Raw genomic sequence first — 13,493 nt, 5'->3', positions numbered from 1 at the left:
TACGATAGAAGCGATCATATGCATAGCTTGTAGGGCTTTACTCAAGTATTTCTTCATTGGTTAAGAGAAATTCTTCTCTAAGAATTTTATTTTCAATTTACGAAACAGTGATAAAGTAAGAAAATGAAATGACATAAAATAAAGAATTGACAAAAATTGAAAAGTTAACAGATATATCGAAAATTACATTTTATTTTAAATATAATATTATCTTATAAATTCGATATTTCATCTTGAACTTCTACAACTTACACGTTTTAATAAGAATATTAGAAGTAGAGAATTATAATAATGTCGTAAATTCAAGTTTCTCGCCAAATATCGATTTTCGAGAATGAAAATCTCGAAATTTTATTGATTCTAGTAAAAAGTCGAATCGACTATAAGTGCTTCAATTCGATTTAAATATGTCTTGCCCCACCTTTATAAAATAGGAGCATGATCAATGATGCATGTTTTTCTGTAATATCGTAGAAAATTTGTTAATGTAAACCGTCGACACTATGAAAACGTCAATTTTCTTAATTAAGTCTAGAATAAATCAAATCATTCATACATATACATATATACTATGATAAATGTAAACACGTCTCATGATCTATTTTAACCTCCTAAAAATATAAAACGTTCTTTAAATTTAAATTTATTGTTTGCAAAGATAAAAGTAATTGTTTTGAAATTGTTCTTATCCTTAATATGTTCCAGCATATGAATTATTTAATAAATTTTAAATATGATATGCATTCTAGCAAATACTAATTCATATGTTTATCAATGCACAAAAGTATAAAAATTTTCAAGTATATTGAATAAATAGAGCATTTGTTATCTCATTCTCCGAGTCATGTTGCAATGTAAATGTAACAATGACTACTATAAAACATAAAATATGGTTTGTAATTATTAATAAAACAACTTCTTTGTTCTATATATTCAACGTAAAAAGTCATTCTTGCAAAAAAATATTCATATATATTTAATTTTATAGCATGGTCTCCGACTTCTTTTATCCTAACATGGGTGGTGTGGAAGAACATATTTTTAATTTGTCCCAATGTTTACTAGGATTTGGGCATAAAGTTGTAGTGCTTACGCACTCTTATGGTGATAGAATTGGTGTACGTTATATGACAAATGGCCTGAAAGTATGTGTAATGTATTATTTATTGATAATAAGTATGTTTAATTTTTGTATAACTTGAGATTAATGTATCTTTCATTTAAGGTGTATTATATACCAGTAAAGGTATTTTATAATCAGTGCGTTCTACCAACAATGATTTGTTCAATTCCTCTCATTAGATATATCTTTATAAGGGAAGACATTCAAATAGTACATGGCCATTCTGCATTCTCTGCTCTTGCTCATGAAGGAATGTTAATTGGTCGATTAATGGGACTGAAAGTAAGTCAATTTTTTAATTAAAAAAATGTATATATAAGATTGTTAGTTTGAATTATAATTATGTTTGGACTTTCAGACTATTTTTACAGATCATTCACTTTTTGGCTTTGCGGATGCATCTGCTATTTTAACAAATAAATTTCTAGAAATATCATTAGCTGATTGTAATCATTGTATATGTGTATCTCATACTGGAAAAGAGAATACAGTATTAAGAGCAAAGGTTCTGAAAGAGAAGGTTTCTGTTATTCCAAATGCAGTTGATACTACATTATTTATGCCTGATATCACTAAACGGGATAACAATTTTAGTAAGTTATTTTTCTTGTTATATTTATCTAAAATAATTAAAAAATGATATAAAATATTGCTAATATTGGCTATTATTAATTATAGTTACGATAGTCATAGTATCGCGATTAGTATATCGCAAAGGCGTCGATTTATTAGCTCGCATAATACCCAATATTTGTAGTCGATACACCGACGTACAATTTCTAATTGTTGGAGATGGTCCCAAAAGATGGCTTATAGAAGAGGTACGAGAAAGAAATTTATTGCAACACAGAGTTACGTTATTGGGAAGTTTGGAACATTCTCATGTTAGACACGTGTTAAATAAAGGACATATATTTCTCAACACAAGCTTAACTGAAGCTTACTGCATGGCAATTGTTGAAGCTGCGGCATGCGGGTAATCTATTAATTATAATTTTAATATAACATTAAACCAGATAGCTTTAATTAATGTTAATTAATATTGCGTTTGTTTATTATAGTCTGCAAGTTGTTTCAACAAAAGTTGGTGGTATACCTGAAGTATTACCTCCAGATTTAATTTATTTAGTGGAACCTACGGTACATGCTCTTATTGAAGGACTGGAATCTGCTATAAGAGATTATAAAGAAGGCAATACTAAATGTCCATTTGAAATGCATAAAAGAATAAGTTTATTTTATAATTGGTTTAATGTTACTAAAAGAACTGAGATAGTTTATAATCTAGTAAAGCAAGAAACAAACAAAAATTTGGGACAACAATTAGCTAATTACGTTCGAAGTGGAGTATTGGCGTACTTGTTGGTTGTGTCACTGTGCTATATTATTTTACAAATTTTGGAAATTGTTGTTCCAAGAAAGGTGAGTTAAAGTTTTTGCAACGTTAAGTAATTTTTTTCTTTATCAATGAATAACAAAATGTTTTCAGTACATTGATATTGCGAAAGATTACATCGAGATCAACGTTATACAGTCTCAAGGAGAACGAAAACAAGATTAGTATTTTATTTATTAGATATACAATGAAATTTAAACTGAAATTTCATTTCAGCGATATGTATTTTATATGCCAAAACATTCCTATCGGTGTATGGGTTATTGACATTGTTATTGTTAATACAACATTCTACCCAAAAAGAACATTTTTATATTCGTTTATATAATATCGTTTGTTTGATAAAGCATTATAATACTGTATAAAGATGTATGTATAAAAAAGAAAAATACACTGTCCAAAGTACAAATATAATTGTTAACAAAAATTAAATCGTCCAAAACAGTTTTATTTTATTCTTTACCTATTCTCATAATAACGATAAGAGATATCATTTTCTACATTATTTGTAAAAATAATTTCACGGGTACTTATCTTATTTTCCTGTCATAATAAATATTTAATGAATTCATATATACCTATACTTATAAGTTCAGTTCGCATTTCGATTTATCATGTCCAAGCTATAATTTTTATTCAATCGATTATGATTTGTAAAAATAAATGTTAAATTATACCTCCTGATACTTTTATGATTCTTTTAGAGAGAATTACACTTTTTAAACTACTATTATACTAACGTACATTAATAATTTTTGTAATATCTTCAAATATACTAAAATTTTGATGCTAAAAAATAATAAAAAGATCAAATTGAAAATATAATAATATTTATTTTATTAATGTTGTACGTTAGATACAATAATAATATTAATACAATATCAATGACCTGTTTTTGCTATTTAATTGTTGTATTACTGTACATTTATTCATTTATACATAAATCTTTCATGTAAGGGTCTATAATCTTCTCCTAAGGATACTTTTTAATATTAAGAGAAGATCAATGAACCTTAATTAACAACCATTATAATATTAAGTGCGGTCAGATCTGTCGCAACATTTTCCGCGAAATGAACAGAGTATTCATACCACTTTGTCCAAATATTACCTCAATTTAAAAAACAAGAGAAAATCAATAATTTCAAACAAGTGCTAAAAGTATTCTCCTTTAACTCCTTATTAGAGGTGGGACACTTCATAACATGTACACTTATAATTAAAAGTTTACAAAAGATACTGGTTTTAAATATTGCAGTAATTAAATCTTACATAAACTTGTTAGATGTTTATCGTTAGATTGATCTCAGCATATAAGAATATTATGCCGACGAGAGTGAGATCCACACGTAGGCACACGCAGCAATCAATCCAGACATTTCATTTTATGTGCTATGTAAATTTTAAAAAGTCGGTAATAGACGTTCCTAGTGTTACATGACCTTACTTTCATATTATTGTGATGCAAAACAGGAAAATGGAAGATAGTTTAGTTCTTTTATAAATTTTACAACATGCAAGTACTATAGTTTTCTCATCTTCTTGTATTCAAAGTATTAATAAAGTACAAGAGCTTTCATTTTTTGCAATGTCATTGTTTTGTAACGTAGTTTTTTTTGTAATACATATCTTTATCTGCTCGTACTAGCAGTGTGTAAACGTGACTCTGGAGCAAGGAGTAATTTATTACACTATATAATACAGTATGCAATTCAGTGTCTTTGAACTGTTGCCCATTCACAATCCTTCAGTCAAAATAGCCATTAATTTATTCTTTAAAACAATCTTAAATCGGTCACAAAATGTTATGCAACGTATCAAACATAAGGTTATTAGTTCATTAAAACACAACAGCGAAATATAATTTATGGCGTGTTATTAATGTGATGTTGCGATGAAGCAAGAAATCCATAGGATTTATATGCATATATATATATTTATATATATGTATATATGTATATATATCATATCCGGTGCGTTCGGTACAAATACACACCGATACACCCTATCAACGTTGTGCTCGATCGATGTTCTTTTAATCACAAGCACACATTGATAAATTGTTTTTGTTTATTGAACACTATCGTGAGCACATATTGCTTTCAACTGCGATGTTTCCGCGTGTACAAGTTATCGATCGGCATAATTTCTTTATTTACGACGATAATAATGAAATATTACAAAACGTTTCAATACTATGTGTATGTGTATATATATATATATACATATATACACATATATATACATATACATACATACATACATACATACATATATATACACATATATATTACGTATATCGCGTAAATAGAAGATGAGTTCTCTTTACTTTATGAAGTATCTTTCTTTCTTTTTTGAATAGTATGTACAACAGAGTTTCCTTGCGGAGTGTCTTTCAGTTCTATTTAAGATGGAAATAATGCCACGCTATGTCTGTATCTAAGGCTCCCATTAACGTTCAAGTAAAAAGAATACGAGGGACAAAATCCTTGCACGCGTAATCATAGAAAATTTTTATATACGTTTAATGAAGTACTCTCGCAACGGGTTCCTTAGAATTTATTTGGCATCTACAATAAATAAATAACGAATCATCTATTGGGCCAAGCGTTGCATAATTTCCATAAAGCAGTCAAAACCGTTAGAATTAATTCAAACACCTTCCCCATAATCGCGATCACCTACGTTGATACGATCAGGGGCCGCGGTTACGCTAAAGCCAAGAATCCTATTATCAACTTTGTACATTTTTCCCTTCTTTGGCTTCTTTGACTTTCCCTGAAAGATTATATCGCTTAGACGCTTGTATAATGCATCATTATCCACCATCACTACCAATAGTTATTACTCATTTCAAGATACCTTAACTTCTTGAAATTCCATAGGTGCATTTGGGTTAACAGCGGGTGCTGGTTTGCATAAATCATCCGCTTCAGCTTGGGGTCGTTGAGCCGACCGCCACTTACTACGTTTTTCTAAAAATTGCTTAGCAAATTCTGAGCTCTGTTTACTATCACCAAGGTAGTCTCGGACGTATTCTTTTACCTCATACGCAGCTTCAATGTCTCGTAAGAATCCAACGAATGTAGGGACTGTATGTAAAATTTGTTTGTCAAATATTCTATAAACGAAACAGAAATATGTGTGTGAAAAGTCTGTAACTTACTGTCCACAGACACCTGTAAACCACTCAAAGCTTTATTGCACCATTGTGTAAAATCGTCTGTCTTGGCAGTGTTCTGTTCAAATAATTTCTTAACTAATTCCTCTTCTCTTTTATTTTTGCTCTTATTTGCCTTATTACTTTGCTGTAGTTGCTGATTTGCTGCGGGAGCCTTTGTTACTGCAGTTTGTTTATTTGATTGCTTTGTGGTTGAAGAGGATTTGACGGGCGCGGGATCGTCCCAAAAACCACTTGTACCGCTATTGTTGGACCAAGCTTGACCACCACTAGATGTACTTGAATTAGCCCAATTTAAACATTGAGATGCGGTACCCCAAATTCCAGCATTTTGTAGTACATTTGTCGATTCTTTCTGTCCTGCTTTCTCTTGACGTTCCCTTTCTTGCTGCTGAAGAGTCAGCAATGACAACCAACGACATATAATTATCGTTTAATAATTTTATTCACCGATTACCAAGTAATTAACGCTCAAATGATTTTTTTGCTGTGTTTTTATACGAATAGATTAAACATAGGAAACAATCACATAAAGACTCAAAACAAATAATTAAAAAGTATCCATTAATGAACATATGAAATAGCGTTCAAAATATCCAACGAGTTGAATATACGGTAACAAAAATACTGAAAAAGTAATAGCTACCTTTACCTTGGCGATGCGTTCCTGCTCTTCTTGTTGGATTTGTGCGAGACTCTTTACTTGCAAAGGTTTTGTGGAAGCTGTAGCCTTTTCAGCCCACTTAAATTGCAATCGTTTAGACGAATCAGTTGCCAATGCTTCCTGAGCTGCTTCTGTGGCTTTTTGCTGAGCCAATTGTTGCTGCATCATTTGTTGGAATCTTTGTTCTTCCTAAAAAATGTTTATAAAGTATAAATATACAAGTTCTATATATTTATCAAAACTGTTTTAAAAAATGAAAGCGTACTGCTTTCTTTTCTCGTTCGAGTCTCTGAATTTCAGCAAGAGAGGCAGCAGGAGCAGTAGTAGCAGCTGGTGCGCGAGGTGCTTGCGCCCATGGTGCTTTACTTCTTTCTTGTAGTTTACGAAGAGCTTCTGCTTCTCGTCGTCTTTGTTCCGCTCGTCGAGCTTGTTCTTCGGCTTCAGCTTGTTTACGCGCTTCTGCTTCTTTTCTATAATAGCAGAAAAAATATGTTGTACTACTTTTCTTTTTTTGTAAACAATTTAAACAAATAACAGAACATATAATATAATAGAGCATACCGCATTCTTTCTTCCTCTTGCTTTCTTTGTTCTTCTTCTAATTTTTTTCTTCTCTCTTCTTCTCTTTTCTGCTTTTCTTCCTGTTTTTTAAGCTCTTCCTTCCTTCTTTTTTCCTCTTCCTGTTTTTTCCTTATGATTTCTTCTTCCTGCTTTCTCTTTTCCTCTCTCTTCTTCTCTTCTTCCTTACGTTTCTTTTCCTCCTTCTTTTTCCGTTCTTCTTCCTGCTTACGCTTCTCTTCATCCTTCCGCTTCTTCTCTTCTTCTTTCTTTTTCCTTTCCTCATCTTTTCGCTTTGCTTCCTCTGCCTGTTTTACTTGTTCTTCCTTTTTTCTTTTTGCATTCTCTTCCTCAGCTTGTCTCTGTAATTCTTCTTGTTTTCTTAGTTCCTCTTTCTTCCTATCTTCTTGTAATCTAAGATTTTGTTCTTCCTATAATGTAGTAATATTCTAATACTTAAATCCATTTCGCACAATACATTAATTTAATCTTTGAAATATTCAATTACCAATATTTGCTGCTCAGTCTTTATTTCCTTAGTATGTAGATCCCACAATGACGTAGGCAATTGGCCAGGAGGAACAGCCGGTATTGGTCCAACCTAATACGTATTAATGTTATTACACCTAGTGCAAACAGTGTAGAGTCAGTATAATTTAGTTGCATATACCTGCGCCAACCAATTTTGTGCATTAAACTGTGGATTTATTTGTGGTGGAGGCTGTGGCCAAACAGTATCAATATGAGAAGTTTGCGGATGACCATTCGTATTAACGTTGAGTTGGCGTAATAAAGATTTTATAGGATTGTCTTCTTGCGTTGCGGCCGGTGTAGAATTTATATTCGATTGTTGAATTCCTGGAATATTTTGCATACCACCCATTTGTTGTATCAATTGTTGTATAGGATCCATTGCAGGAGGATGTGCGGGTGTAGTTGAATGTGGCGTTGTCGGTAAATGAGTCTCTGGTTGTGCTTTAGCCTATGGGTTTCAAAATGTGTCACGAATGTTTTAGGTTACTATCTTAAAAACCATTAATAAGAAAAAATTGAAATACTCAATTCCTTACAGACCTGTTGCATTTGAGTGAAAAGTTGCATAACAGGATTTGAAGCCTGCGACGGAAGATGAGGCACAAACGGGTTTGTAGAGATTGGCACCTCTGAAATTTCCGAGTCTTGTAAAACATATTGGAAAATCAACTGATTTTGTTCCATAGGAGTTAATGTTGCCCAATGCTCAGATTGAGAAAGTTTTGCTATAGCCGATGTTCGCATTTGTCTAAGAAGTAACTGCTGATTTTGTAACAACCGCATTTGCTGATACTGAAGTAAAAGAAGTGGATCGTCTATACCAGTTTTTGGTAACACAGGGATACCAGCTGGTACTGTATTAGGAACAGGAGGTATTACCTGATCTGTTAACTGAAATACATTTTTTTATAGTTTCTATAAAACATTATTATTCGCTATTTGTAAAATATTGAACTTTGTTTAAAGATTATGAAAAAATACCTTTAATGGAGGGATAGGAGGCCCAGGTGTAAATGGTATTCTACCACACATTTTCATTAAATCTCCTAAAGTAGTGTATCGCTCATCACAGGTTCTTCTTACCATTAACCCAGCAGTGAAGTAACCAGCTTTACACCATTCTGCCATTTCACTCGCTAAGAATGGGCCTTGAACTTCACCCTGCGGATCACGGTAAAACCATTTCTCCTGTCCATTGGTAGATGAAACTGTGGAAGGTTGATTACCAATAGAAGGTGGTACACTGGTAGTTTTTTCCCTATGATTTTCTTCATCTGCCATCAACTTAGCTACTAATGCATCCGCCTCTTCCTTCATTCTATCAAAATCATCTTCCGTTTTCTTTCTTGTATTATCCATTTCTAAACTATGTGTCGGTTTCTGAGGTTCTGTTTGTAATGATACTTGCTTTTTTATAGTAATAATTGGATCCGCTTTTGTTTCCACTTCATCTCCTTTGTTTTGTGTTTTATCAGGAGATTTATTATTTTCTGAATTGGCTGGCGGTATTTTCTTTACTTCGGTTTGTTCCGTACTGGTTGCTACAGTACTTTTATTCTGTGGTGTGTCCGATGACGTTGACGATGAAGTTTTGATAGGTGTATTAACAGTTGTTACGTTAGATGGTTTTACTGGAGAATTGCTTCTCTTTTTTTCGACGGATTCGTCCTTATTATCAAGGGGATGCAAGGATTTTGATCTTTCTTTATTGATCGTACTAGTTTCATTATTAGCATTACGATTCGCTGTTTGTGCTTGAGTCGAGCTATATGCTAAGGGTTTGCTACCAGATCTTGTCGTATTAGTAGCACTTCCTTCGGAAACACGTCGAGTCCTTGTTTCTTGAGTACCACCTGCACTAATCACTCCATCCTCATCATCATCTGAATACATTCCACCATGAAATGCACCCGAAGCATCAAAACTTCCACCACTTTCGCTGGGGTTTTCAGTGGCCCTATATTTTTGTGTAATTAACAAAGTAAGCGTATTATGTTTGGAATTTTATCTATATTCGAATGGCGCAAAAATGTTAAATATATATACCATTCAGGAAGGTTGTCATGATTATTATCGTGGTGATTCGATTCCCAAATACGTGCAGTACGAGGAGGTGGATGATGACTCGAATCGTGTGTAGTTCTATGGGTTCCACGATGTTCCCATCTCCCACCACTATTTCGAGTTTCCTCTCCGTCTTCATTTCTATCTAATCTATCTCTATCCATGCTTCCACCTTCGCGCCAACTGCTTCTACCTAAAATACCGATTTAACTTGTATAATATATTACTTATTTAATTAAATATTCGACAATTTGAAACAATTCGATATTTACCCCATTTACGCCAACCATCATCATCTTCTGCTCCACCACGATGACGTCGCCAATTACCTTCCATAAGGGAACTCCCACTAGCCCCACGATTTAATTCCTTTCTAGGACTAGTAGAACCATTCCATTCACCTGGATCTGTTGCCCCATTTCGTTCTGACCATCCACGTTCGCTTTGGGACCTATCAAATGGGCGGTTTCTTGCCTGGATAAAAATATTTTCATTAATCAATAAAAAGAGGATACATTCTCCTTTTTTCTAAAACATGTACAACTCACTGAGTACCATATATTTTTTTAATGATACATGTTTAATATACCTATGAAATAACTAAAAAAAAAGTCATTATTTTATATTTTATTTATTTCATAAAGCAAAATGAGTCACATACTTGAAATGGTTGACTGTCAATTCGTGGTCCATCTCCTGACTCATCAAAACCAACGCCTCGGGAATAATGCGAGGAATACAAATTACCTCTACCATTTCTTCCACGAACCCCGCGATCTACGCTTCCGCCTCTTCCTCGACTACCAATATTAGTTATTCCTCCATTCCACATTCGCTAAAAAGTATTTACATGCAATTAACTTGCTGTGCTCAATTTATATTACCATAAAATACAATAACATGAATTTATAAAATATTACAAAGAAAGAACATATCACAAAATGATAATCATTATATAAAGTATAGGACATAGAAGTGACACGAAGAACTGGCACAAGGGCTCCAGTGTGTTGTATTTTTAGATTTAAATTAAGTGCATGAGACAGTTCCCAATATAGGATGCAATAAAAATACATGATTACTAAATAATATTAATTACCATTGTTTTATAAAACTATTGCTATATATGGTTAGAATATAAAAACAACTTAGACAACTAAGTGTTTTTTGAATTCTTTTTAATACTATTGGAAAATTTGAGCATAAAGATATATACATTTAGTTACCGTTTCATCTTCTGTCATTTGTATAAGAGCCAAAGGAAGTTGAGTTTTCTCAACATACAAAGACGAAAAACTTGTTAATGGTTCAGGAGGTTTACAATTACGGTCAAATAGGATCAACATTTCTTCTCGTCCATATCTATGTTCAGCTAATTGGTAACGCGCAGTAGTTAGACTTGTACTGCCTCCACCACCTCCACTATTATTGCAATTGTCTCCAGACATATTGCGCAACCTATGTATTATAATAAAATATATGAAGATTATATATGCAATATGTAATAATGTAATGATTGCATTCATAAACTACTACAAACCATTCTGGACCAAATTTCATGGAATCCGTCATGATAAGATTTACTGTAAAAACAAAATTCATTACATAATTTATTTATATTATTATATTACAATAAATATGAAATGGCTTAAGTTCTTTTAAGATGAAACAAAAACAAAAAAAATGCAGGTTTTGTATTTAATAAAAATAAATAAATAAATAAAAAAAATTTATAACAAAACATATTGTTTTAAACCAATTAATAATTTATTTTTCAAAAACTATATAAAAACTTATACAGTACGTATAATAAATTGTATTATTACATTGTGTAACTGAAAAACAGCATCTGTGACAAATATAGTTCCATGACAATAATCATAAATGTTCGAGATACATTTTATTAATACATTCATGAAAAATCATATTGATAACTTTTTACCTGTTGCTCGATAAAAATCGAACAACGAACGTGTGTTAATCAACGTTAATCATAAATGTAATGAATGAAATGTTATGATCTAGAAACAATTACGATATATAAAAAAAATGAAGCAAAAGTGGTCGAAAGTAGGAGAGCGCGACAGACGGTGGCAAAGTACTTTGAAAATTATAATTTTTTACGAAATCAATTAACACCAACAATAATCTTACGCAAAAACAGAACGTCGTTGAAGAAGATGTTAATATTGTATAAACATTCCACTTCAATGAAAATAATTTGCGTTTATTTACAACATGTTCTTAAACAGACCGATTTTCGTGAGCCCAGGTGGCAACATTAACCAAACTTTTTCTGCTCATGAATGTCATAAAAATCCACAAGTGACAATTTATTTCAGATAAATATCACATTGGCATTTCCGATTATTCATTGGGTAATGGTTATAAAAGGAATCGGGTGATGAACAAGAAAAATACCTCACCGATCTTCGAAATTACTGAGGACAGCGATACAACACACCAATATGGCTGATGGTTTTTTTTTGGAATGAAGCGCATGCGGAAATTGCTGGTACACCTGAAGCACCGAAAAGTTACTAGCAAAACATATTTTTCTAGTCACCATTACATGAAGAATTTCTACGGTCTTTCCTATAAATCCGGGATAACTTTTTTAGTTTGACTGCAGCGTTATCAATTATAAATGAACATTTTATTTGTACTCTTTATAAACAATTTTACTTTTTGTCCATTCGCAAATAAAACTATCGATAATCATTATTTAAGCGTAACTTTTACGCTACAAATTTAATTTTATCCAATAACTAGCAGCAAAAATATCTACATACGTGTAATTTTGTTTGCTCAGCTAAAAAAATGAAAAAATCGATTCACCGAATAGATAATGTATTACAATTTCTTTGATCATATTAAACCTATTATGTAAGAACTTTGAATTGCATTGACTGTATAATTTATGTTTGTTTATAATATTAATTCTTATAAAAACTATACAATATACATGGTATACAAGAAATTCACTTCATATACATGCAAAAAAACATTAAATAAATAAAAATCATTTGTGAATAAAGAAAAATGAAATAAAGGGAATTAAACAAAATAATGTGGTTTTTTAACTATGATGCCATATTCTGCAACAGCTGGTGTCAGGTCCTCCATGGTCAAAGTGTAGCGTCGATCTTTTCCTTTTGTTTTTGTATTCTGATTTGCTCCACGGGTCTTACAATGCTGTAACGCATCATTTGCTATTTCAGATATAAACTTTTGTGCTGCTAATGAAACAAGCCGTACTCTAAAATAATTATCTACATGTCAGCAATCATAAACTTTAGAACAATATTTTTGAAAGTTCATACTTTTTAGGAAGACTTACATTCTAGGATCTGTTGTATTAAAACCAGCTGTATGCAAATAATGTTCACTGATCGCATCAGGTACCTAGGAAAAGTCATTTTATAACATTTAGTATAATATAAATTAAATTAATTATAATCATGATATGTGATTACCGTAGGTGTATAATCTTCCAACTGTAATAAGAAATCTGAGAGAGGTTGTCCAGCTGTTTTAGTTTCTTCATTGCTTGTGTACATCGGTGGTGTTTCTCTTCCAAAATCTTCCGCCATTTATAATTAATTGTTTACACGTTATGTCAAAATCTATCGAGAATTATTTAAAATAATTAATATTATGGACAGATTTCATTGAACTACAAAAATTGATAAATTATAAATATCACACTCTAACCTGTAAACAACAGAAGTATCAAATTTCCTTTCGATAAATTTCCAGGGTTCTGCTGTCAGTGATATTGTTTTCAATTACTGTTTTACTGCAAATTACAAAAACTCTGTAAATAACAACATGCCATTAAGGATTATGCATAAAAAAACCTATATACATATACATAAACGTCAATGCAACAATACGTCAGTTTCAACTTACCGACCGGAAACAGATCAAGGTTAATCGGGGATACAAGTCAAAAAACATATCATTCGATTTC

The 13,493-nt window shown here is 31.9% G+C and overlaps 3 protein-coding genes and 1 long non-coding RNA gene across 13 annotated transcripts; 2 read left to right on the top strand and 2 right to left on the bottom strand.

Annotated features, from left to right (window-relative positions):
• The first annotated feature begins 3 nt into the window (after window positions 1–3).
• Window positions 4–4,769, top strand: PIG-A (phosphatidylinositol glycan anchor biosynthesis class A). 3 transcript variants are annotated; one of them, XM_076540871.1, is made up of 8 exons: window positions 243–664; window positions 750–892; window positions 989–1,145; window positions 1,226–1,405; window positions 1,482–1,716; window positions 1,802–2,099; window positions 2,185–2,545; window positions 2,613–4,769. In XM_076540871.1, the coding sequence occupies exons 2-8, from the start codon at window positions 867–869 to the stop codon at window positions 2,682–2,684; spliced, it is 1,329 nt and encodes a 442-aa protein (XP_076396986.1). In that variant the 5' UTR covers window positions 243–664; window positions 750–866; the 3' UTR covers window positions 2,685–4,769. The 3 variants fall into 3 exon arrangements, with proteins under 3 accessions (XP_076396987.1, XP_012135892.1, XP_076396986.1); XM_076540872.1 differs by lacking the exons at window positions 243–664; window positions 750–892 and adding an exon at window positions 4–29; XM_012280502.2 differs by lacking the exons at window positions 243–664; window positions 750–892 and adding an exon at window positions 96–115.
• On the bottom strand, window positions 4,044–12,204 carry LOC143263955 (GIGYF family protein Gyf-like). Of its 7 annotated transcripts, none has more exons than XM_076540817.1 (16): window positions 11,942–12,204; window positions 11,061–11,103; window positions 10,747–10,978; window positions 10,182–10,355; window positions 9,793–9,994; window positions 9,503–9,713; window positions 8,438–9,413; window positions 7,997–8,347; window positions 7,593–7,904; window positions 7,431–7,523; window positions 6,926–7,353; window positions 6,630–6,834; window positions 6,347–6,553; window positions 5,686–6,091; window positions 5,382–5,611; window positions 4,044–5,297 (listed from the first exon to the last, which is right to left on the bottom strand). In XM_076540817.1, exons 2-16 carry the CDS (start codon window positions 11,090–11,092, stop codon window positions 5,172–5,174), a joined length of 4,185 nt encoding a protein of 1,394 aa, XP_076396932.1. In that variant the 5' UTR covers window positions 11,093–11,103; window positions 11,942–12,204; the 3' UTR covers window positions 4,044–5,171. The 7 variants fall into 7 exon arrangements, with proteins under 7 accessions (XP_076396932.1, XP_076396928.1, XP_076396929.1 ...); XM_076540813.1 differs by having other exon boundaries at window positions 11,947–12,204; XM_076540814.1 differs by having other exon boundaries at window positions 5,686–6,088; window positions 11,947–12,204.
• LOC143265976 (uncharacterized) lies at window positions 11,654–11,929 on the top strand. The gene is made up of 2 exons (XR_013040818.1): window positions 11,654–11,792; window positions 11,863–11,929. It is a non-coding gene; the product is annotated as an uncharacterized LOC143265976 (long non-coding RNA).
• Window positions 12,205–12,425: 221 nt separating the features above from the next.
• LOC100883052 (transcription initiation factor TFIID subunit 10) lies at window positions 12,426–13,434 on the bottom strand. Of its 2 annotated transcripts, XM_012280512.2 has the most exons (5): window positions 13,389–13,434; window positions 13,235–13,319; window positions 12,997–13,146; window positions 12,861–12,925; window positions 12,426–12,779 (listed from the first exon to the last, which is right to left on the bottom strand). In XM_012280512.2, the coding sequence occupies exons 3-5, from the start codon at window positions 13,111–13,113 to the stop codon at window positions 12,578–12,580; spliced, it is 384 nt and encodes a 127-aa protein (XP_012135902.1). In that variant the 5' UTR covers window positions 13,114–13,146; window positions 13,235–13,319; window positions 13,389–13,434; the 3' UTR covers window positions 12,426–12,577. The 2 variants fall into 2 exon arrangements, with proteins under 2 accessions (XP_012135902.1, XP_003701151.1); XM_003701103.3 differs by lacking the exon at window positions 13,389–13,434 and having other exon boundaries at window positions 13,235–13,382.
• Window positions 13,435–13,493: the final 59 nt, after the last annotated feature.

Source organism: Megachile rotundata, chromosome 16 (assembly GCF_050947335.1).
Source record: "Megachile rotundata isolate GNS110a chromosome 16, iyMegRotu1, whole genome shotgun sequence".
Classification (NCBI taxonomy): Eukaryota; Metazoa; Arthropoda; class Insecta; order Hymenoptera; family Megachilidae; genus Megachile; species Megachile rotundata.
Note: the sequence above shows the minus strand (reverse complement) of the source record. Positions and strands in the feature narration are given on the sequence as shown.

Coding starts and splice junctions, on each gene's coding strand:
- LOC143263955 (XM_076540813.1), bottom strand. CDS start 12,022: ATGCGCTTCATTCCAAAAAAAAACCATCAGCCATATTGGTGTGTTGTA. Junction 7,905..7,996: donor TTTTCACTCAAATGCAACAG/GTCTGTAAGGAA, acceptor TGAAACCCATAG/GCTAAAGCACAACCAGAGAC. Junction 6,092..6,346: donor AACGCATCGCCAAGGTAAAG/GTAGCTATTACT, acceptor CTGACTCTTCAG/CAGCAAGAAAGGGAACGTCA.
- LOC100883052 (XM_012280512.2), bottom strand. CDS start 13,113: ATGGCGGAAGATTTTGGAAGAGAAACACCACCGATGTACACAAGCAAT. Junction 12,926..12,996: donor TGGAAGATTATACACCTACG/GTAATCACATAT, acceptor GACTTTTCCTAG/GTACCTGATGCGATCAGTGA. Junction 12,780..12,860: donor AATACAACAGATCCTAGAAT/GTAAGTCTTCCT, acceptor TAATTATTTTAG/AGTACGGCTTGTTTCATTAG.
- PIG-A (XM_076540871.1), top strand. CDS start 867: ATGACTACTATAAAACATAAAATATG. Junction 893..988: donor ACTATAAAACATAAAATATG/GTTTGTAATTAT, acceptor TTAATTTTATAG/CATGGTCTCCGACTTCTTTT. Junction 1,406..1,481: donor GTCGATTAATGGGACTGAAA/GTAAGTCAATTT, acceptor TTGGACTTTCAG/ACTATTTTTACAGATCATTC.